General features: G+C 38.4%; 7 protein-coding genes and 4 non-coding genes across 12 annotated transcripts; 1 reads left to right on the top strand and 10 right to left on the bottom strand.

The window, feature by feature from the left end:
* Positions 1–44: 44 nt before the first annotated feature.
* Positions 45–3,089, bottom strand: LOC106372087 (glucan endo-1,3-beta-glucosidase 12). The gene is made up of 5 exons (XM_013812216.3): positions 2,819–3,089; positions 1,469–2,305; positions 597–1,094; positions 481–523; positions 45–412 (listed from the first exon to the last, which is right to left on the bottom strand). Exons 1-5 carry the CDS (start codon positions 2,874–2,876, stop codon positions 247–249), a joined length of 1,602 nt encoding a protein of 533 aa, XP_013667670.2. The 5' UTR covers positions 2,877–3,089; the 3' UTR covers positions 45–246.
* Positions 3,090–4,028: 939 nt separating this feature from the next.
* LOC106372088 (60S ribosomal protein L28-2) lies at positions 4,029–5,552 on the bottom strand. Its single transcript, XM_048737702.1, has 3 exons — positions 5,293–5,552; positions 5,016–5,179; positions 4,029–4,408 (listed from the first exon to the last, which is right to left on the bottom strand). Exons 1-3 carry the CDS (start codon positions 5,438–5,440, stop codon positions 4,289–4,291), a joined length of 432 nt encoding a protein of 143 aa, XP_048593659.1. The 5' UTR covers positions 5,441–5,552; the 3' UTR covers positions 4,029–4,288.
* On the bottom strand, positions 4,503–4,600 carry LOC125577460. The gene has a single exon (XR_007315875.1). It is a non-coding gene; the product is annotated as a small nucleolar RNA R24 (small nucleolar RNA).
* LOC125577462 lies at positions 4,667–4,764 on the bottom strand. The gene has a single exon (XR_007315877.1). It is a non-coding gene; the product is annotated as a small nucleolar RNA R24 (small nucleolar RNA).
* Positions 4,817–4,914, bottom strand: LOC125577463. Its single transcript, XR_007315878.1, has one exon. It is a non-coding gene; the product is annotated as a small nucleolar RNA R24 (small nucleolar RNA).
* A 49-nt stretch (positions 5,553–5,601) lies between the features above and the next one.
* Positions 5,602–5,673, top strand: TRNAP-UGG. Its single transcript has one exon. It is a non-coding gene; the product is annotated as a tRNA-Pro (tRNA).
* An 8,442-nt stretch (positions 5,674–14,115) lies between these two features.
* Positions 14,116–15,443, bottom strand: LOC106370546 (phospholipase A2-gamma). Its single transcript, XM_013810542.3, has 5 exons — positions 15,270–15,443; positions 15,145–15,184; positions 14,931–15,050; positions 14,636–14,809; positions 14,116–14,507 (listed from the first exon to the last, which is right to left on the bottom strand). Exons 1-5 carry the CDS (start codon positions 15,345–15,347, stop codon positions 14,359–14,361), a joined length of 561 nt encoding a protein of 186 aa, XP_013665996.1. The 5' UTR covers positions 15,348–15,443; the 3' UTR covers positions 14,116–14,358.
* Positions 15,444–15,748: 305 nt separating this feature from the next.
* LOC106370547 lies at positions 15,749–16,935 on the bottom strand. 2 transcript variants are annotated; one of them, XM_013810543.3, is made up of 3 exons: positions 16,788–16,935; positions 16,360–16,558; positions 15,749–16,123 (listed from the first exon to the last, which is right to left on the bottom strand). In XM_013810543.3, the coding sequence occupies exons 2-3, from the start codon at positions 16,539–16,541 to the stop codon at positions 15,937–15,939; spliced, it is 369 nt and encodes a 122-aa protein (XP_013665997.2). In that variant the 5' UTR covers positions 16,542–16,558; positions 16,788–16,935; the 3' UTR covers positions 15,749–15,936. The 2 variants fall into 2 exon arrangements, with proteins under 2 accessions (XP_013665997.2, XP_013665998.2); XM_013810544.3 differs by having other exon boundaries at positions 16,360–16,542; positions 16,788–16,918.
* Positions 16,936–16,998: 63 nt separating this feature from the next.
* LOC106355163 lies at positions 16,999–18,413 on the bottom strand. The gene is made up of 3 exons (XM_022690123.2): positions 17,852–18,413; positions 17,220–17,713; positions 16,999–17,007 (listed from the first exon to the last, which is right to left on the bottom strand). The coding sequence occupies exons 1-3, from the start codon at positions 18,411–18,413 to the stop codon at positions 16,999–17,001; spliced, it is 1,065 nt and encodes a 354-aa protein (XP_022545844.2).
* Positions 18,414–19,188: 775 nt separating this feature from the next.
* On the bottom strand, positions 19,189–19,953 carry LOC125576945 (glutathione S-transferase T3-like). Its single transcript, XM_048737495.1, has one exon. It carries the CDS (start codon positions 19,951–19,953, stop codon positions 19,189–19,191), a length of 765 nt encoding a protein of 254 aa, XP_048593452.1.
* A 79-nt stretch (positions 19,954–20,032) lies between these two features.
* Positions 20,033–21,353, bottom strand: LOC125577041. Its single transcript, XM_048737701.1, has 4 exons — positions 21,198–21,353; positions 20,605–20,801; positions 20,391–20,507; positions 20,033–20,302 (listed from the first exon to the last, which is right to left on the bottom strand). The coding sequence occupies exons 2-4, from the start codon at positions 20,791–20,793 to the stop codon at positions 20,249–20,251; spliced, it is 360 nt and encodes a 119-aa protein (XP_048593658.1). The 5' UTR covers positions 20,794–20,801; positions 21,198–21,353; the 3' UTR covers positions 20,033–20,248.
* Between the last annotated feature and the right edge of the window lie 1,253 nt (positions 21,354–22,606).

Here is a 22,606-nt window from a genome sequence, read left to right as displayed (position 1 = left end):
CTAGTTTGCCTGTTTAAATGAATCTGCAGCTTAGACGGTTTAGATTGTAGTACTAGTAAATAATTGTCTTGGATCAGTCACTTGTGTCTGTACTTTGAATTGATTACATTTGAACCACACACACAATGCATCACTAAGCTCATCTCTCCAGTTAAGGAATGCAAGAAATTACCGGTACTAAAGTTCTATTAAACTCCGGTTTGGTACACTAACTCAAAACTTCACAGACAAGGTAAACAGTGTCTCTCACCATAGTAGACTCAAACTAACTACAAAGCACGGCAACAGAGCAGAGACTGCAACGGAAACCACCATTTGTCTGATTCCTTCATTGCTCGTTGAAGGCGAAGCCAATGGTGAATCAATGGCAGTTATGTTTCCCGTTATATTACCAGCCATTGTTCTGTTCATTCTGCACAAAACAACAACAACAACATCAGCTATAGTTTTAATCAGAAGTGAGAGAGAGAGAGTACTCACCCATCAGTAGATGGAGCAATCATGTACAGACAGTTACCATAGCCTGCAATGGTGTAGACATTATGAGAACCCAAGTAGGAGACTACAAGGGAAAGTGTATGTATGCAAACACTTACTAGGGTCCTTGTCAACTTCAACACTGACTCCACCAAAGCTGCAATCTAAGCTGCTCCCTCCACTCTGCTGGTAATAAGTATTAAACGCATACGATGCATGCGAGAGAACAGTGTCTGGCTCAAAGCAAGGTTGGTTTGGTTGAACAGCTGAACAATCAACATTCCCTGGACCACAAGCCCAGTCCAACGCGCTCTGCAGCTCAGTCACCGAAGCTTGCGATGAAGCAACACACCATTTCTTGGCTCCTCCTCCTCCTCCAATGGTTACAGTTGAGTTACCGTTGTCACCTGGACTTGGACTAACACCTGTGGTTGAGTTTGATGGAGAGACAGGGCCAGGGACAGCGCTCTCTCCAGTGAAGTCTAAGGCGTAGACACTTGTTCCATTCGCATAGAACATTCCCCAGTTTCTCTCAGACTCCATCCCTGGCTTCCGGTTCTCATTGAACAACGAGAACAAGTACACATCTATCTCTTCACCAGGCTTTGCAGGAGTACCTAACCAAAGACAAACAAGTTAGTTTATGTTATGTTTCCATCCTGTGCAGTCTCAAACTATTTTTAGACCCTGTTCAAAAATAATAATAACTGTATATCTAACCATATAATAAAATAGTTTTAATAGTTAACAGATCTATTTATATGCTAATGTTTAACGTTTTTGAAAGCATATGCTCTAAAATTAGCACTATATCTAAAAAATTAAGTTTTAGATCCTAATTTATTAAATATTGTTTTAATTCTTAATTCATTTATTTTCTTAATTCTTAATATATTTATTTTCTTAATTCTTAATTTATTTTACACCTATTATACATTATTAGACGGTCCTATTTCCATCTAGTACTATATAACAACTATTGATCAATTACCTGGATCACCAATGACATGGCGAATGAGGTTGGTATTGTAAGCCAAAGCATTATCAGGAGTTGCAGCCGTCTCTTTAGGCGAGCCTTTACTCGGCCACCCAGACTCAGTGACCATAACCTTTACGCTCTTAAAGTTCATAGCCGTCAAAGCAAAATAGACAGCGTCAAGCTGAGCATCAAACATGTTGGAGTAAAGCAAACCCGTCGCAGGGTCAACAACCTGCGAAGACGACTCGAACAAAGCGTACTCCAACTGAACCTTCTCAGCTGAATCTCTGTAAGCGTAGTACGGATACAAGTCAATCATAAAGGGAGAGTCATTCTCCACCAAGAACTCGAGCATCGGTTTCAAGAACGCCGAGTGTTTCTTGCTGAAAGTAGCTGACGAAGGAGGGAAGGAGCGTGACAAGATAGCGAGCGAGTGCGAGCTCGAGATCTTGATCTTTTTGTCCAGACCGGCTTTCTTGAGAGCGGTGTGGATGTTTTGCATTGCTGGTAAGACGAGACCGGTGGCGTTGTCCGGGGCTTCGGTTACTTCGAGACCGACGGATATGGAAGTGATTTTGGTGGTTGGGTAGTAAGGGAGGATGTTGTTGCGGAGCCACGTGTCGACGTTGGATTGGAACTGAGCGAATGCGAGTAAGTCGGCGTTGGGGACACCGATCATGAGCTCGATGTTAGTGTTTGCAAAGGCTTTGAGGACGTCTATGTTGGAGTCGTAGATACGGACGAACTTGATGTTGAGGTGTTGGATTAGCGAAGAGACTTTGTTGGGGCTTGGGAGGTTGTCTGCGTTGCGTCCGTAACATATCCCTATATTGCTTGCCGCACCAAACTCTGCAACGGTTTTAAAAAGAGACATTTGAGGTTTCTTCAGAATTTTTTCAGACAGGTTCGAGATTTTTCAGACAAGAACTAAAGTGTAGCAGAGATGAACTCAGAAGAGAAAGAAGAAAAGCACAGAACTTTGACATTGAGAAGACGAAACAATGTAACCCAGAAGAGAGAGATTCTCAAAGCATCTAAAGTAGTTCAAACCTAACAGGTTGGAGATTTTCAGACAAGACTACAATGTAGCAGAGATAAACTCAGAAACACAAAGAAAGCCTCGAGCTTTGATATTGAGAAGACGAAACAATGTAGCCCAGAAGAGGGAATCTCAAAAAATCTAAAGTACTTCAAAGCTAACAGGTTGGAGATTTTTCAGACAAGAACTAAAGTGTAGCAGAGTTCAACTTAGAACACAATAAAGCACAAAACTTTGATATTGAGAAGACGAGATAACGTAACCCAGAAGAGGGAATCAGAGGTAAATGCAAACCCAAAAGAGGAATTTGATTAAAGACATACCAAGAAAGGCAAAAATGGAGACACAAGTCCAGAAGATTAGCTTCAGTCTTGTACTCATTTTCTTTCCCTCAGACAAAAGTTTTCTACTTCAGTGAAGTGTTCTACTGAGTTGTATCAAGAAATGCAACGGCTCACTCTCTCAAGAACACTTGTTTGTCTTAAGTAGGGAGCACAGAGTTCTATAGATAGAGGAGAGAAAGAAAATGAGTGAGTGTAGGTTGTGCTTTCTCTATCAGAGTTCGGATTCCAGCTGAGAATATTAAATTGGGTTCATAGAAACGTCTCGATTCCGTGGATTAAAAGCGAGCATGTTTGTTCTCTCTCTCTGTCTTTGACTGTTGCAGAGTTACTGCTTCCACGAAGAAACTCTTTTTATTGGAGTAATAAGAGCATCCCCATTAGTGAACCCCATGAAAGGGGTTCACAAAACATTTTTTTATTATTTTTTTTGGGTTGATTTTTGTTTTTAAAAAAAAAAAAAAAAAAAAAAATTATTTTTTCGGACCAGTCGCGGGCCGCCACGTGCCGTGGGGCCCGCGCTACAGTGATGAACCAGGTTCACTGAGAAGGGGTGGAGAGAGACAGGTTCATCACTATTCCTTATTTTAATAATTTTTTTTTTTTGGGAATGTGTGTGAACCCCCCATAAGTTCACTAATGGGGGTGCTCTAATGAATTAAAAATTGTATAAAAGCAAATGCGTTCCAGTGCAGAGAGTACGGACAACAGAGCTCTCCTTTTTATTTTGTTTCTATTTAACGGTCCAATCTCCACTCAAACAAAACAAATTGCATTTACCAAAATACACCATTTGAAAATATAAATCCAATACGTTCTTTAGAGGTTTAGATTGAAGCATTCATGTTTTAGGTCTGGCTTGTTATCAAATTTTAAGCGGTGTGGTAAAGACATTGATGAGCAAGTACTAAACAGTGGTTAGTTGGTTGAAAATATGTATTTGGTATGCATATAGATAGTGATCATAGAATGTTATTAAATCAGCTGAGAGTGAGTTCAGCAGCTTCATCTCCCTCTAATTAACTTATAGTTTCGGGATGGACATGATTCAAATATGTGGAAGCTAGATGTTTTGTTTGTCACCGGACGTTGTGCTTGGTGTATCTATGTTCTGGAGTGGTAAAGGTAAATTGATATCCGAGCAAACTGGTTTCAACATTCAACATGTTTTGTATTTGTTTTAGAACCACAGGATATAAGCTCTCCTTTCAAATTGATTACATGCATGGGGATACATTTAGCAACCAGCGATAACAATCCAGTACTTGTTAAAAGCATAAAATAATAAAAAATAAATTTTAACATCATTTTGTGAAAAAAAGGATAATGGAGATGTTTCAAGCAAAACTCTCATCTGTCCATGAAAAATATTTAACCTAGAAGCAATGTCTGAAACTCTCAAAATAAGATTTTTCATAAGTAAAATGTTCATCCAATGGCGGATTCTTCAATTCAAGCCTGCCTGTTCCTCCTCTTGGGACCAGACTTGGCGACTCTAAGGCCTTTGCTGATCACGCTTAGCCTAGCAAGTGCTGCCTTCTTCAAGTCAGGCCTGTAGTAGTTGTCCACAACCTGATGCGATTAAACAATAAATCGATAAATACACTGAAAGACAAAGGAAACAAAAGAAGCAGGGATATAAAAATAGTACATAGAAAGAAGCAATGTATCTCAGAAGCCAAGCGTAACAAATGTATTTCATAGAAGAAAGACCCCACAAAGGAGTCTTTTCTTCTTACGTGTTAGCTTTCTCATCACTGATAGAAACTAATTTCAAATGTCACAAACAAGTATAGAATCAGTAAATGAACATGAACAGCTAAAGATTATTTATCTCAGAAGCCAAGCGTAACAAATATATTTCATGGAAGAAAGACCCCACAAAGGAGTCTTTTCTTCTTACGTGTTAGCTTTCTCATCACTGATGGAATTTGAAAAACAAATAAATTATTGAGTATACATTATATCTTATTATTATTATTAGCTCAGAAGCCAAGCGTAACAAATATATTTCATAGAAAAGATACCCCACAAAGGAGTTGTCTCTTCTTACGTGTTAGCTTTCTCATCACCGCTCATGAAACCAAAACATTTTAACCACAAGACCGAAAGTTAACCAATCTAGAAAACAACCTATAAGCAATGCCACACAATTATTGATTAAAGAAAAGATTTATACCTGGTTGGCAACAGCTTTGGCCATCCTAGGGAACTCCTTCTTGAGGACAGACTTGTTAACAGAGAGCTTAGGCTTGTTTTGCTTCTTGGTCTTGGTTGTTCCGAGTACCACGCCTTGCTCCTTGTCAGCTACCTGAATGGTCACTGTCTTCTTGTTGGCCAAACCTAAGATCAAATCAAAAAAGATCCAAACTTTAATCAAAACTCATGAACCCAATATCAAAAGACCCTAACTTTAAGAGTTTATACTACCTAAAGGCAGTAACTTTGTTCATTACCAGAGTGCTTGTAGGAGTTGAGGTTGCAGAGATTGTTGGTCTCCTTGCTGAACTGAACCTTAGCATTGCCTCTGCCGAACTGTTTGACCAAGAAACAGTTGTTTCTCTTTACGATCTCCCAGACCAGCTGTCCTGGAACTGTTGTCATTTCGATGTTAGATGACGGCTGGGTAGAAGGAGACTCGTGCCGTAGTGTTAGGTTAAGACAGTGAGTAATATATATATACACTCTCTGCAAAACCCTAGTTTTAATTATATAATTGTAATAGTGTCACGTCCAATTATATAATTCTTGAATTGTTAGCAGGTGGGCGTTTGGTCTAGTGGTATGATTCTCGCTTTGGGTGCGAGAGGTCCCGAGTTCGATTCTCGGAACGCCCCTTTTTTTGGTTTTTGATTTTGTTTTGTTTACTGCCGTTTTTCTAAGAGCACCCGCAATGGTGTTACTCAAAGGGAGTCCTTAGAAAAAGTGTATTTTGATTTTTTTAGTATTATTATTTTTTTTTCTTTTTTAGATAAAAAAAAATAAATATCAACCAATCGCGAGTCGCCACATGTCGTCGGGACCCGTAAATAGTGCAAGGATTCACTAAGAAAGAGTCCTTATCTAAGAATTTTAAGGGATGAATCCTTAACTTTTGGTGGGGTCCACCGATTATTTAATTATTTTTTTTCTAAGGACTTCCCCTTAAGGATTCCCATTGCGGATGCTCTAAGGAAACCTTCAAAACACAATGTTTTCTTCAGTGGAGCAAACTTAAACGTGTGACATGTCTTATACGGTGAAGCTATATATATACACGGACTTGCTATCTTCTTCTGGTATACGAACTCTATTTGAAAGCTTTTTAAAACCTTGACAAGTTTCAGTCTAACGTCTGGAAACATGAAACATATCAAACTGAATTCTTGGTTACCATCACCATTACGCTGCTCATGTCTTATTTTGGGAATCCATATTCAGGTTGGTAGATATTCTTGCTTAGTTAATTCAAATATCTTTTGAAGCATTCTACATTTTGTTGTTTAATGAAGTTCATCCATTGGTTTTACTTCTACCACATGTGGTTAATAGCTTTCTCTATCATCGGTGTAATATGACACTGTCACTGACTCAGTTCTCATATAAATATAAGATAATCAAACATCTATAAATGAAATCGAAAAGACAACAATCTCATAAGAAACTCAAATGTTTTGTACAGAAAAAAAAAAAAAATCCTCAGGATACCCTTTTGAATTGGTTTTGTTTGCTTGTTGAGTTTCTTATAAACGCACCAAGAAAGGTAGATCATAATCAATAGTATGATATGTTAGTCTAGAGCATCCTCATCCCTAGTATAAGAAATGATCATACATCTCTTAATAAATATTGCTTACTTCCCCGTTGTCTATATCACCACTTTCTTCGCATGATGATCTCTTTGGGTGGGAGAGGTCCCGAGTTCGATTCTCGGAACGCAACCTGCAAAAAACAGAATGTTCTGTTGTGGGAGCCACAATCCAAATCATGTTTGTCCCCTTCCCAAATCAAGATATGAAACTCAAATTAAAGCATTGCTTCAACCTTGTTGATTTTTTTTTTAATTACTATTATTAATCAATCGGTTAAACCGGAATTCAGTTTTCAGTACAAGTTTGATTCATATTTCTAATTCAAACGTTACATGATTAGCTTCGCTCGCCACTTACCCGATGTCATTAACCAACGTCATCCGCTAATCTGCTCCGTAATTCTTAGAAAAATCAATCTCCCGTTCTCAACCGTTGATGTTGATCACAAGTAGGTGGGATTTACCTCGTTGCCTCGGATGCCGGACATCTCGTGCATCGCTGGAGTAGCTAGGTTATGGTAATCTCCTCAAACTGATCATGAAGCTCTTGACATGAACAGGAAAAAGTAAGAGGTAGCAAACCTATAGGGCACCACCGAGACCTTACTTAACTGCAGACTGTGGAGGGACGAGATCGCCATGAACCGAGAACATAGCAGGTACGTTACCTCCGGACAAAGCATGTTGCGATGAAGACGAATCTAAACACCGATCTTCAGTACCTGCAATAAGAAAGAGAGTAGCTTGCAAAGATCACCAAGTAGCAATCTAAGCACTTGGATGGCTAAACCCAAATCAAGTCACCCCGCCGATCAAGGACCCATATGACTCCTCAGAAGTTCCGACCGACACCCTGACCCGAAACTAGAGAACCTAGATCGGTCTTCTTGCACTTCAGAGATACTCCTCACCGTTGAAGCGATGAGACATCCGCCGAAGCGGCACCAAAAACTCCAAAACCATTCGCGAGATGGAAGGAGCTACAACGGTGTAGATGATGAGGGGGACGAGCAAGCGGAGAGTATCATTGGAGGCACTCTTACTCTGCCATAGACGATAGAAGAAGTTGAAAACTCTTTGAAACACACACGCAGAACCACAAAGAGACCCTAGCCACACGACCAGCAAGCTTCCCTATGTACGCGCTGACGAAGCTCCACCGTCGCCTCCACTGAGCAGAAGCACAACCTAGACCCAAAACGAGACACCAAGCCTTGGCTCCAAGAAGGCTAGCATACTCCACTCCACAACGAAAAAACTTCGCATAAACCATAACAAGTGAAAAAGAAAACGTAATATTTTTGATGAACTTGATGTTTACAGAGAGAGAACACATATTTTATTACAATAGAACTTTTACCGAACACAAATTTCATATATCCTCTAAAAGACACAGAGCATTGAATTTATTAGTGCTTTCAAACTTAAGAAAATCCAGCTGCCAAGATTTCATATCGATCGTAAGATCATCTACATGGTCTACGAAGGCGTGAACTGTACCATGACTCCCAAAACCTTGGACTTCAACTCGTTTGATAACGTTCCTTTCGGGGTGGAAGTAGAAAACATAAAACGGATTGGGGTGATCATAGTTTGGATTCATCAAAACAATTTCTCCTGTAGCTGACGTCACTCCAGCTACGTAAACCTTTAGCACATCACATTCAACGTCACAGAATTTATCACCCGGGAGAGTGTATGCATACTCCGACCAATCCTGTTTCTCGTCATCCTCTAGAACCCATATACGCACCTCCTCCTTGCTACGACTATACGCGCCTACTCTACTATCCCAAAATTTCTTTGGCCAGCTGATCACACCTAATTTACCCTTATAGTTTATCAATCTTAATCTTGCATCCGAATCTAGAAAACTTCCCTGAATAAGCTTGAATTTCTCAGACCGAACATCAAAGCAAACTATAAAGTAAGTTGTATTTTCTCGGGCCAAGTAATATAAAGATCCATTGATGCATACCCCTCCAGACGAATGAGAATGGGCCAAGGGAAAGTGTACCTTTCTCCACCTCTTTTCTCCAGTTCCCAACGTCAAAATATAAGCAAAAGATGATGAAAAGGTATCATTGGGTGACAATACCTTGAACACCTTGTCAATCGGATCAAACCCTAAAAAGGTCTGACTACTCGTCTTCAGTGTAGGTAAGAAAACATACTGTCCTAAGCTAGGGTTACATATCACATGCACTGTATTCTCACAACCCTTCCTTGTGAATTCCATACGACGGAAACAGAACAAACCAGCGGCATGACCATAAAATTCTAGCTGCATGTTCAGTTTAAAATAGGCCGCTGCTAAGGACGACGACGACGACGGCTTCGACGGAATCTGAGGCGGCGACGAAAAGAAGAGAAACTCATTGCTTCTAAATCTGTTCATGGTGAATAAGAGACTGGGACGAGTGGAAGATTTAGTTAAGAAATACTCGGTGAAATCTGCACTGCAAAGTATGGACCTCCATTGCTCAGACACGCAACGGCTCCTCCCTATTGACTTGGTTGGCATTCTAGAGAATATCTCGTACAAAAGATCAAGAGGGATTGAATTCATGATCAGACTTTAGATAGATCTAGAGAGAGGTGGATGCAAACCATTGTTGGCAAATCTCTACTATTAATAATATAGAGTTCGAGGGCCTAGGGCATTCATTCCGAACCGAAACAAAATCATGCATGGTTCGCTTGATTTAGTGCAATATGGGTTTAAAGTCATGTAACCGGTCGAACCTTATTTCTCTCTTTTTTTTAAAGTCTATTGAGAACGTTTTAAGCTAATTTTCCAAGAGATATATAGTTGCATTATTACTTAGACAAAGACAAGACAAGGTTAAATATCCGTTCTTATAAAAAAAAAAAAACTCAAGCTTTCTTCAGTTAACATGACTCAATTTCAAAGTAGAAACACAGATAGGAGAAGATTAAGGGGGTTTTTGCCAAAACTAACCCACAACTTGATTTTAATCCCAAACCTATACCCAAACTTGAATCAAATGCAAAACTAACCTAAAAGCCTAGTGAAATTACAGCTCAGCCCCTTGTGACCAAACAAAAAAACAGAAGCCATTTTTACGAATATAGCCCCAGTAAATCGTCTGAGTCGTCTGAATTGTTGGAAGTCGTCTAGACGACTGAAGTTTCAGTCGTCTGGTACCAGCTTATTTTAAAAATAATTTATAAATCTTGTAAAAAATATTTTGATGCGTGAAAAATAAAAATCAAGTAATTATAAACAGTTTTAAGTGATATAAATTAAGATATGATAAAATTGATTTGTTTTGAAGATAGATGAGTGGAAGTAGTGAATCATGAAATACTTTGGTTTAGGAGTTTGGCAAACATATGTTGTAGTATTGTATGGATTGTTAGGGTTAGATTTTGGAAAACTAAAATGTTTTTTTCAGAAATTAGTTTTCACTTATATGTGTTTATTTCTGTGTATAGTAAACACTTTTCAAGTTTGATTTGGTTTTATGAAGTGTTTAATTAGATAATTAAGTTTAGGGGTTATGTTTAGGGTGTGGACGACTTATATTTCAGTCGTCTGTTGAATAATTTACCCGGACGACGTATATTTCAGTCGTCCAGACGACTTACTTGTAAGTCGTCCAGACGATTTACTTGTAAGTCGTCTGGAAAGTCTTCTATTTTAGTTTCCCACTAAAAATATTTAATTTCCCGCTAAAAATATTAAACTCTTCTGGACGACTTACATGTAAGTCGTCTGTTTTAATTTCTTCACCAGACGACTGAAATGTAAGTCGTCCAGGAAGTCGTCTGAGTCAAAAATATTTAACCTAATTAGATTTTTTGCCTCCCTATATAAAGAAAAATTTACACATTCTCTCTCCTCCTCTCAAATGGCTGCAACAAAAATGTAATGTTCATCATTCTAAAACTCTCCAACCTCTCTCTAATCTCTTTGACTTGAAAACACCAAACTTTATATGAATTTTTCAGTTTTGTCTCATGTATTTCTTACTAATCTATCTCTTTTACAGGTTTTTAATCAAGTGGTACTCATCTTCCACTAATTTAGAGGTAGATCTATTAATTTTAGATATGTATTTTTGTGTGTTCTATAAATGTAGATTTATCTAATCTTCCACTCATTTTTTCTATTTTTAAGTCATTTGAACGTTTTTGGATATGCAGGTTTTTCAGATCTGGATTTGATGTGCAGGTTTTTCAGATCTGGAAGACTTCTGGGACGACTTACGTGTTAGTCGTCTGGAAGTCGTCTGGAAGTCGTCTGGAAGTCGTCTGGACTTCTTGGAAGTCGTCTGGACTTCCAGGAAGTCGTCTGGACTTCCAGGAAGTCGTCTGGACTTCCAGGAAGTCGTCTAGACTTCCAGGAAGTCGTCTGGACTTCTAGGAAGTCGTCTGGATTTTTCTGAGCGTTTTGGTAAGTTCTTATGTCTGATTTTTCTTCATTTGGTAACTTCTTGTTGTATAAAGTTCTTACTTTTTTCCCAAACTAAAACTCTCCAAACCCACTTTAATCTCTTTGACTTGAAAACACCAAACTTTATATGAATTTTTCAATTTTGTCTCATGTCTTTGTTACTAATCTATTTTTTTTTGCAGGTTTTTAATTAGATGGTACTCATCTTCCACTAATTTAAAGGTAGATCTATTATTTTTAGATATGTATTTTTGTGTGTTCTATAAAGGTAGATTTATCTAATCTTCCATTCATTTTTTCTGTTTTTAAGCCATTTGAACGTTTTTGAATATGCAGGTTTTTCAGATCTGGATTTAATATGCAGGTTTTTCAGATCTGGAAGACTTTTGGGACGACTTACTTGTTAGTCGTCTGGAAGTCGTCTGGAAGTCGTCTGGACTTCCTAAAAGTCGTCTGGACTTCCTGTAAAGTCATCTGGAAGTCGTCTGGAAGTCGTCTGGACTTCCTGTAAAGTCGTCTGGACTTCCTGTAAAGTCGTCTGGAAGTCGTCTGGACTTCCTGTAAAGTCGTCTGGACTTCCTGTAAAGTCGTCTGGACTTCCTGTAAAGTCGTCTGGAAGTCGTCTGGACTTCCTAAAAGTCGTCTGAACTTCCTGGAAGTCGTCTGGACTTCTTAGAAGTCATCTGGACTTCTTAAAAGTTGTCTGGTCTTGTCTACTCATCTACTCAAGTTGTCTGGTCTTGTCTACTCATCTACTCAAGTTGTGAATTGCATGTATACTCTTTTAGTTGTGAATTTTTTGTAAAATCAGTAATAATATTTTCCAAGATGTATTAAATGTGCTAACAATGTGTTTACACATTTACAAATCAATGAAATAATAGACTTCAGTAGCCTTTTTCTTATCTTTGGATCTCTCATATGCAATAATAAACTCCAATGGCCTTTTTCTCATCATAATAAACAAGAATGTTGGTAAGAGATGGAAACAAACAATAGTAACTAGTCAAAGCATATCATATTTTTTATAAGTTTGCATTGAAAAACTTAGTCAAATTTAGTAAAACTAAGGGAGAGAACATATTTTGTAAATATGAGTTTTACATATCTTGAAGTTACTTATCATTCTTAAAAATACAAGTTATTCAAAAACTAACGTAGAAGACTTAAAAACTAGTGGAGAAGACGCGGACGACTTCAATCTAAGTTGTCTAGACGACTAAACTATATGTCGTCTGGTCAACGCAGAGGTTATTTTTGCAATTGACTTTGAAATCTGTTATTTCGGACGACTGAAAGTTAAGTCGTCTACTATTGTTTGGTTAAAAAAAAAACTCCAAAAAAGCTAGACGACTTACATTTCAGTCGTCAGAGGTTAGTTTTGCATTTGACTGGATTATTTCAGAAGTTTGACTTTTTGGACGACTTACATTTCAGTCGTCTAGTGAAAATTAAAATAATAATATTTTTTTAAAAGTAGACGACTTAAAGTTAAGTCGTCGTAGGTTAGTTTTGCAATTGAAAAAAAAAACTTCAAGATTTAATTATATACAGACGACTTATAATTCAGTCGTCCACGAGACGACTGAAATGTAAGTCGTCTAGGATTTACGAGGTTTGACCAGAATCTCGGAAAAAAGTCCTGGACGACTTACAATTAAGTCGTCTGGTGGACGACTGAATTATAAGTCGTCTGTGTATAATTAAATCTTGAAGTTTTTTTTTTCAATTGCAAAACTAACCTATGACGACTTAACTTTAAGTCGTCTACTTTTAAAAAAATATTATTATTTTAATTTTCGCCAGACAACTGAAATGTAAGTCGTCTGGGGAAGTCAAACTTCTGAAATTATCCAGTCAAATGCAAAACTAACCTATGACGACTGAAATGTAAGTCGTCTAGGTTCTTTGGAATTTTTTTTGAATCCAAACAATAGTAGACGACTTAACTTTCAGTCGTCTCAGGTTACAGATTTCAAAGTCAATTGTAAAAATAACCTCTGCGTTGACCAGACGACTTCCAGGTAAGTCGTCTACAGCCAGACGACTGAAAGGTAAGTCGTCTACAGCCAGACGACTTCCCAAGTAAGTCGTCTGACGAACAGATCTGGAAAAAAACTCGATGTCATACCTTAAATTGGTGAGATAAGTTCCTTAGCATACATAAGGCTTCTCCAAGCACACAGAATCACAAACGAAAGTCACCCACCCATAATTGTTAGCTTCTATGACTCTATGAACCATAAAAAATTTAGAATCAAAATCTTGGGTTTTTTTAGCTCATTGTGGAGAGAAATTGAGAGATATGTTGTGTTTAGTTCACAAGAATGGAAAAAGAAGAAGGGTAAATCGATTTTGGGAGCATTAAGAGCTTCAAATTGGTTGTTCATGGTGGTTGTGGTATTGATGACAATGGCAATCTTGTAATTACTTGAAGATGATGAGGGTGAGAGAGTAAAAATGTCATTTTCGAAAAAAAAAAGAAAAAAAAAATTGATGGCATTTTCGTAAATTATATGAACTTGTGGGGTGAATAGGGCAAAACCAATTTTCAAAAAAAAGGGAGGTTAGTTTTGTGTTTGACTTTAAGTTGTAGGTCAATTTTGCAAAAATCCCAAGATTAAGGGAACCTGCTTGGACTTCGCGGTGAAGTATATATACAAGAAATCAAGTTTCATGTGCTCATGCATGGCTCATGCATAAATATACCTTATCTTATTTTGAGATTAATTGTTAGGTTGGTAAGACACTCTTATTTTTGTAATCATCTTTACATGTTTAAGAGTGTTTGGTGGAATAGGAATTTTCTAAGTTGCGTTTACTTTACAAAATACTAGGTCAATGAAGGTTATATCAATAACGTTCAAGTCTATATATGATCCGCACCGCATAGAGTTGGTAGAATAAGTTGATCTGCAAGAGAGAGTTAGTGACTGCAAAGCTCTTGCCTAGGCAAGACGTCAGGGAAAAAGAGATATATCGAGGATGAAATCTAAGCAATTAAATATACAAAAGTTCTTGGTTTATTTAATTCAAGAGCTAATTATCTAGCTCATGGCAAGAGGCTCAAGTGTCAAAGAATTTAACAAAACTTCGAATCCATAGAACATGGCATCATAGTTACATTTCATTTTCTCTATAGTTATATGACTTAGTTAGACATCCCACATCTAAATAAGAAGAGTATTAAAATAACATACAACATACATATGTCACTCCATTAATTATCAATTAGTGTAACTTGTAAAGCTCATAGTCCTGAAGTTACATAAATATACTAAGTTGGGAGAGAGTTAAGGCCAAGGGTTCATCTTAATTTAAAGAGGCAGAGACTTTGGAGCCTTCCTTTTTCTGAATGTCAACTTTTGTTCCAAGACCACCCTTTGTGTCCGCACCACTCTGAGCAAGATTGACCTCCACAACAGGGCCCTTTCCCGGCGCCGGAGGTTCAAGGATATTACCTGCGCAAACAATGTAACAAAGAGAGAGTCATATGGTTTCCCCACTAGCTTATGGTTTCCCGGATTGACAAGTGATTCGCATTAACAGTTCAATGGCATATTGACAGGTTCAGAGCTTAGTGAGTTACCGATGCCACTGAAGAAAATGCCGTAATCCATTCCATTGTACATGGTTGGTATCACCACCGAATAAGGGCATTGGGTGGAGAATCCAACCTTTGTGCCATTAGATTGTTTGACTGATCTGCTTACCTTGTTTAAACAACGCTTGAATTGCTTATGGCAGTTAACATAAGTCATACCTGCAAATAAATAAAAACCATATTAATACAATAGTTACATGCTCAAGTCTAGTTTTCATTAAAAAATCATGTCAAATATTGGCAATAAGGAGCAGATATTCTTATTTTTTATTTGGAGTACCTTTTAAATCAACACAATTGTCATGTGTCAGGCAACAAGCATCAAGACTATCACAAGGTGGCTCTCCACGGCATCCAGTGTATCCTATCCCACAATACTTCCCATAGCGAATGCCGATAGCTGATGGAACAGAGTATTGCATAATAAATATATAAGAGAATGATCCAAACTCAAAGGAATGCAAGAGAAAAAAGAAGAAGAAACACAATCTTACTAGCGCAGTCCTGCGCAATGCAGGTTTTGCTGCATGGCTCCTGTCATCACATTTTAATTCAACACATCAGAAGAAAAAAAGGCTAACAAAATGCACAATAAATTGTTAGTTTGTGTTTATATAACCTGGCTGCGAACAACGGTGAGGAGGAGGAAGGTGGCGACGCTGAAAGTAAAACGTGTCAAAGCACCACCGTTCATCATCTTTCTCTCTCTCACCTCCGGTTGAAGTTTCTTATTTTTGTTGTGGTTTATGTTCTCTTCAAGTTTGAGGCTTCTTTGAACTTGTAAGATCTCATTGTCATTGGTTCTCCTACTTTTTCGTTCTCTTCTTTCTCTTATGTACCATAGACTTAAAAAAGAATGAGTTATTTATGTTACCTCAAGGAACCAACGAACACGCTTAATCAAACAGAGTATACACAACGGCTAATGTTTTTTTTTGGTTACAAATAGATTGCAAATAAACTTGGTTCTAGTTTTATATCATTTTAAGACGGACTAATGCTTGTGTTACAAAAAAAAGTAAGACTTATGCTTTTTTTTGTTCAAATAGATTGCAAATAAAATCGGTTCTAATTTTTTATCACTCAAGTAAAAGAAACTTCCTGTAGAAATTTATGTTCTTATTGATCTCAATCTTATCTCAGAGTTTAGCAAAATGTATGTTCTCAGCTCCAAATCTTCAGGAAAAGAAGTGGAAACTTTTTTTGATTCAGAGAATCATGGAAACTAAAAAATGGAGCAAGTGATTACACAAAATGTTGTTTCAAGTTATAATAGTTGGTCTCTTTCAAGGGTAATAGCCGGTGAAGGTGAAGCCTCTGCCGGAGATTTCTCCGGCGCAGTACCAGGCAAAGCATTCAAGACCAAACAAAGCAGCGATTCCAGCATCTTCTACCTTGAGATCGCTTCTGTTCTTCCATAAGTTCTTTACGTAGTCTAGTTCCTTCCAGAAGGTTTCATAGCGTTTTGGAATGCTGTAAAATAAAAGGTAGAAGAGTATCAAATACCACACATAAATGCTTATGCACATTGCCCAAAACCTCTTCAATTCATATTAATGGATGGAACAGATTCTCTCTTATGAACCAAGTTTTCAAGACTAAGAAATGCAGCATGAACAAGATGGGACTGTGAAAAGATTAAAAGCCACATGAACGTATAGCTTTGAGACTTAGACAAAATAAGGAAGGGAGAAGAGAGGGTAAGGGACCTAGCAAGACGGGTGTAGAGAAGCTGCTTAGACAACTCTTGGCACGTCTCCACAGTGGCGGGTTCCTGGATAAAGTGTTTGTTCTTCTCAAGCAACTGCCTGTAGTAAGAAGTTCCATGCTTTGCCACAAACTTTGAAGCTTCACATGCCTTTGATTGAACTTGTATCAACTTGGACGCCATCCTTCAGAAACAGAATCCTTCAAAAATACATTAAACCCATATGATCTCACTTAACTCACTCGTTCTTATAGTATCAGATTACATTCAAAGACAGAGACTTTTTCACAAAATTCACACAAACCAAGCTTAAATAGACCTAAAAGTCAATCACGAGAACAAGGGGGAAGCAGGAGCAAGAAACCGATAAACCCAGATCAAAGCGAGAAACTTTCACGAAGATCAGCGATAGCGAGAAGCTCTCTGTACCTTTTTGTTTGTGCAGTATAAGTGCGGCGGCGCCGGTGAAGAAGAAGATGAGTTGATTTGCGATTCGAGCTACTACTCACTCTCTCTCTCTCTCTCTGAGAAACTGAAACGACGCTAACTCTTCTTAGACCACCTCCAATGGTGTTACCCACTATTGGAGTCCTTAACATTAGTTTATTATTATTATTATTATTTTTTTTTTTATGAATAGTCAAGGACTCTAATCACAAATATTGCTCCAATAGTGTTACCGTTAAGGAATCCTTAGAAAATTATTAATAATTATTTTTTTAAAAAAATTTAAATTTTTTATTTATTGAATGAGAAAATAGAAACATACAACAATTAAACATTTTCATCATTACCAAACTTGTTTCAAATATTTTGGATCAAATCAAATTTCAATTGTTCATGCGTATGTGGGTCACGAACTTGAGTACGTATTTCAAGCATAGTTCGGAGATTTGAAGGCCTGCGAGTATATGACATATCCACCTCTGAACTTCTACTCGAGTCTCCTTCTTCAAACTCTGATATATCACACCCGCTGTATCCATTGCGTTCATTTTCCACTATCATATTGTGCAGTATGATACATGTTCGCATAACCATCCCTATTTGGGTCTTGTCCCACAAAATAGCCGGGTTTTTAACTATTGCAAATCGAGCTTGCAATACTCCGAAAGCACGCTCCACATCTTTTCGGGTGGACTCCTGAACTTTAGCAAATAACTGTGCTTCAGGACTTTGAGGGTTTGAGATAGATTGGATAAATGTTGACCATCTTGGATATATGCCGTCTGTGAGGTAGTAAGGCAAACCATATTGGTGCCCGTTTACCAGGTATTGTACCCTTGGAGCTCGACCTTGTAAAATGTCATCAAAAACAGGAGATCGATCGAGGACGTTAATATCGTTTAAGGTACCTGGAGGACCAAAAAAAGCGTGCCAAATCCAAAGATCTTGGGAAGCTACAGCTTCCAAGACAATTGTTGGCTTTCCTGATCCACGGGTGTACTGTCCTTTCCAAGCGGTTGGGCAATTTTTCCACTCCCAATGCATACAATCGATGCTTCCTATCATTCCCGGAAAGCCGCGAATCTCTCCAATATCGAGCAGTCGTTGAAGATCCTCTGGAGTGGGTCTTCGCATATACTCTTCTCCAAATAAATTAATTACCCCTTCTGTGAAATTCGTTAAACATGAAAGTGCCGTGCTTTCACCAAATCTGAGGTATTCGTCAACGGCGTCAGCCGCACAGCCATAAGCAAGCATACGAAGAGCTGCCGTACACTTTTGTAGTGGAGATAGACCTAATCTTCCGACAGCATCTCTTCTTTGTTGGAAGAAAGGATAATTTTCTGAGAGACGATCGACAATACGCATGAAAACGTCCTTGTTCATGCGGAAACGGCGTCTGAATAAATGAGGCGGAAATGTTGGATTTTCACTGAAGTAGTCATTCCATAGACGGGTATGGCCCTCTTCGCGGTTTCTTTCGACATATGCACGTTTTCTCTCTTTCTTTTTTTGCTTCTTTACGATGTCGTTGTATGTATCTTCCAAATATTCATCGACAGCTTCATCTAAAGCCGCATTTAATCTGCGATCCACTTCATCTCCCATATTTGGCTATATCAAAGTTAAAAAAAACATTTATAATCAAAATATTGAAGATCATGTCTATAATTATGAGGAAATAATAACCTGATTTGATGAACATAATCTAAAGCCGCATTTATAACGTACTATGTTTCTTTTTCTATTTTACAATATAGTTCCTTTACAAATTTACTTTTCTTTGTAAACGTAACGTGATCATGATTCGTAAACTTTATAAATTTACTTATCTTTGCTTTAACAAAATGTTCCTTTAGAAATCATATTCAGAGGTTTAATTAAGTGAACAAATTAAGACTTTAATATGTATGATCACATGTATATTTGACAATGCTTTGGATCAAGGAATTATTACCTTGTAGCCTTGATATGTGAAGACTTAAGACTTAAGACTTTATCAAACGACAATAGGTGCTCTAAGCGAAAGACAATGTTGAGAATTCTTAAACGTACGTTTGATACATTTTGTGGTTCAAGTTTAGAGTACAAGAAATGAAACATTACACACTGCCTTATAAAGGCACGAAAAGTTACATAGAACCCGTGACATGGTTATAAAAAAACAATAGAAAGCCGCAGCTAAACATACAACCTGTGAACCTCTGAATTGGTTCACATGCGCAAGGAAAAAAGAAACACCCGTGACTGAAACAACATCATTTGTCTTCATGTGGCACATGTCATGTACTTCACCTGAAACAAAGCATTTGAGATGAGTAAGTAAAGTAGACAAAACGCAAACATTGTAATGCAAACATAACTACCACTAACAAACCATCACTCATGACAAGAATTCAGACAACAGTTTCGTTTTCAGAGCCAATTCCATCTCATTGAGTGGCTCTGGTTTGGTTAGCAAACTCTCTAGCAAACTTTGCTTTGAGATTTGCTTTTTCAGCTCCATAAGTCCTTCTAGCTTGCTTAACTCTTCATCTTTTCCAGTTTTGTGCCTCTTACCCGCAGCCTTAGCAGCCTTAACCCCCACCGGTCTTTCTTCTGGCTCTGGCACTGGAGTTGCCTTGCGCTTATCCTTGTCCTTCTCCATATACGTAGAACACCATTTCACATCGTGCCTAAGCTCCCTCCACGCATGTTCTAAGTTGAACTTCATGTTGTGGTCACTGTTGAAGATATCCAACGCAGCCTTCATCACGTCATTGTCGTTTTGCCCGCTTCTCTGTTCCCTCAAGGTCGTGTCGTAGCAGCCAGCAAACTTACAGACCAGATCATTGATCCTGGCCCATCTTTGCTTGCATTGCCCTAGTTCTCTAGGCACCATCCCAACGAGGAGAGGACTGGAGTTGTAATACTCTACAATCCTCTTCCAGAAGGCAGCGCCTTTCTGTTCGTTACTGACAATTGAATCTTTGCTGGTGTTGAGCCAAGCCCCAATGAGGACTAAATCGTCCTTGACAGTCCACTTTCTCCTTTCTTTCACACTTGCCTCTTGCGGAGATTGGGTACTAAACGCCGGAGTTTCTAATGAGTCAAGGTCAACTGACCCTTGACTCGTTAACAGGTTAACAAAACTAGAGGAGCTTTCCATTTAGGAGTTTGTAAAGAGTATGAATAAAACTGTGTGATTCTCTACTAGAAACTAGTAAGATTAAATAAGGGTTCTACATTCAATACAAGTAGAAAACTGTCCTATCACAACAGCTATAGAAAATTTAATGGTCGTTAAGCTAAGCATTTATAACTACACACTCTACAAGTTCATTAACGCAAAGTGTACAGATTTCAAACTAAACAGGTGCCTGTCCTATCCGTTTCTATTCAAACAACTAAAACTAGTAACTAGCGAGTTATATAGTAACTAATAAAGTTCAGTTAGACTAACCTCAGTGCAGTAACTCAAGTTCTGTCACCCGCTTTACCAGCATTGCAACCTGTGCCTGTACAGAGAACAGGTAAACCAAACAATGGTTTAGAAATGTAGTACAAACAACTAACTTTATTATGAAACTGACAATTGAATCTCACCTTAAGTGCCTCACACTCTCTGAGAAGCTTCTCATGCTCGTGAACCCGTAGTTTCAGCCTCTCAACCTCTTCTGTCACACCCGTAACCCATGGTTGCCTGAAATGAAGTCCGTCATTCTGCCAAACAAAATAGTGGAAATTGGTCAAACAACAAACAAATAAGGAAGAACAAGAATCGCATATAAATAAATGAGATAGAAAGAAAAGTTCACACCTCGAAGTCTTTGCAGATGAAGTATCTTTTCCCAGGGAGGTAGTCGTAAGTGTCCTCTTCATCAACGGTTTCCTTCGTGATTGAGCCACAGGGGCACAGTTTGGGAATGCCCTGTTGCGCTTCTGCAACGAAATCAACCATGCTGATGTACGCTTTGTGTGCTTTCATATCTCGAAGTTCTTCCTCCATTTCTGTACCTGCAACGAAAACAAATCCAGCCTCAAACCTTTTATCGAGTGTGAACCATTATAAATCCAGAACAAAACCCTATTTCGATTTCATTCCCGACGAGAACAACAAACAATCGTATCTAAAAGAACAAATTAGCAAACGCAGAAGAAAACCCTAATTCGAATAAAATCCCCAATCTCATTTACTCAATCCAGAACCTGTAATCGCGTCAATAACAACACAACATCGCCTCGAAAAGAAGAAAATTACAAACCCAGACAAAAACCCTAATTCGATTGAAATCCCCAATCCCATTTCAACCCTAATTCTATTTAAACCCCACAATCGAACCCTTTCAACCGATGAAATGAACATCCATGAAGCCCAGAAGAAAAATTAACAGACAGAGACGCCGGATTTACCTTCGACAACGACGATCACGATTCGCCCCTCTATCGCCTCCGTCACGTCTCTGGTTTTTTTTTTCCTTGGGTCGAACAAATGATTTTCTTCGCGTTTTTTTTTCACTCCCCCCACCAAAAACAAACGTGACTCCAACCACTCACGTAACGCCAGCGCATTACGGACTCCGTCCTTTTAATCCTTAATTTAGGATTCATCCTTAGCTTAGTCGATATTTTTAATGTTTATTTAATCACAAAAACCTAAGGATTACACTTATGGATTGACTAACAACCCGCGTTGTACATGCTCTTAGCACAATGTCGTTTCATCTTCTCCTCGCTACGTAGAAAACGGCGCTGTTTTTCTAGTTTCGGAAACGACGGCGTTTATGGTATTTCGCGCAATAGTGACTGTTTGGTAAGGATAAAATCTTACCGGTTTGGTATATATCGATTGAAACCGAACCCGTACCGCAGAAAAAACAAGAGCCCACCCAGACTTCTTAGTGGCAAAGACCAAAGACTTCCGAGTTCAATACTAAACTAGGATACTACCCGCGTTTAAAAACGCGGATATTTTGTTGATAAATTTACTAACATGTTAGGTATGATCGTTTGATTTTCGATACACTTCCACTTCGGTTTTAGTTTTTAGTTTTCTGTTCTAAGATATATAGGAACTGTTTGATTAGTTATGAATTTAGATTTGGTTTGTACTTAGTTATTTGATTTTTCGTTTGGTTAAGCCACAACATGTTTAATAGGTGCAAAAAAATATCACGGTAAATTTCAAAAAAGACTAGATTTTTTTACTCTCCAAGACACTTTATGTCTTTGGATTTACTCTCTAAGGCACATTGCACATGTGACATACTTCTTCCTTAGTCATTGTCTTCTATACCTTTATGATAGAGAAAGTAGAAAAAACAAACCGGTCGAAATCTTATATTTCGGTTTACCAATTGTACCAACCCTATCTCTAATTCAGATTAACACATTTCTCTCTCTCTCTTTTACGATTCTCTCTCTCTCTCCAACGCTTCCTTCTTGCGGCGATTTCTGAAAACCCTAGATCTAAGTTCTTCACAGTCTCTCCTTCCATCTCCTTCCGTTCTTCACACACTCTCCGCCACTCCACCGTTTTTAGATATCCGCCGCTTCTTGTACTTGTCACATTCACTAGCTCCTATGAAGGAAGATCACATCCACTCTCCGGTCGTCAGCCAATACGCGGCACAACTTTACGGCTCAACTTCTCACAGCAAGTCAACAACTGGTGAACCCGTCCACACTTCCTCGGACCACGCTTCACCCATCCATGCCTCACCCATCCACAATCCCCAAACACCTTCATCCCCATCAATGTTTCACCCGTCCACTCTTCCTCCGTCCATGCTTCACCCATCCACGCCTCACCAATCCACAAT

This window comes from Brassica napus, chromosome A8, assembly GCF_020379485.1.
Source record: "Brassica napus cultivar Da-Ae chromosome A8, Da-Ae, whole genome shotgun sequence".
Taxonomy (NCBI): domain Eukaryota; kingdom Viridiplantae; phylum Streptophyta; class Magnoliopsida; order Brassicales; family Brassicaceae; genus Brassica; species Brassica napus.
The sequence above is the reverse complement of the archived record's forward strand: the minus strand, read 5'-3'. Positions and strand labels throughout refer to the sequence as shown.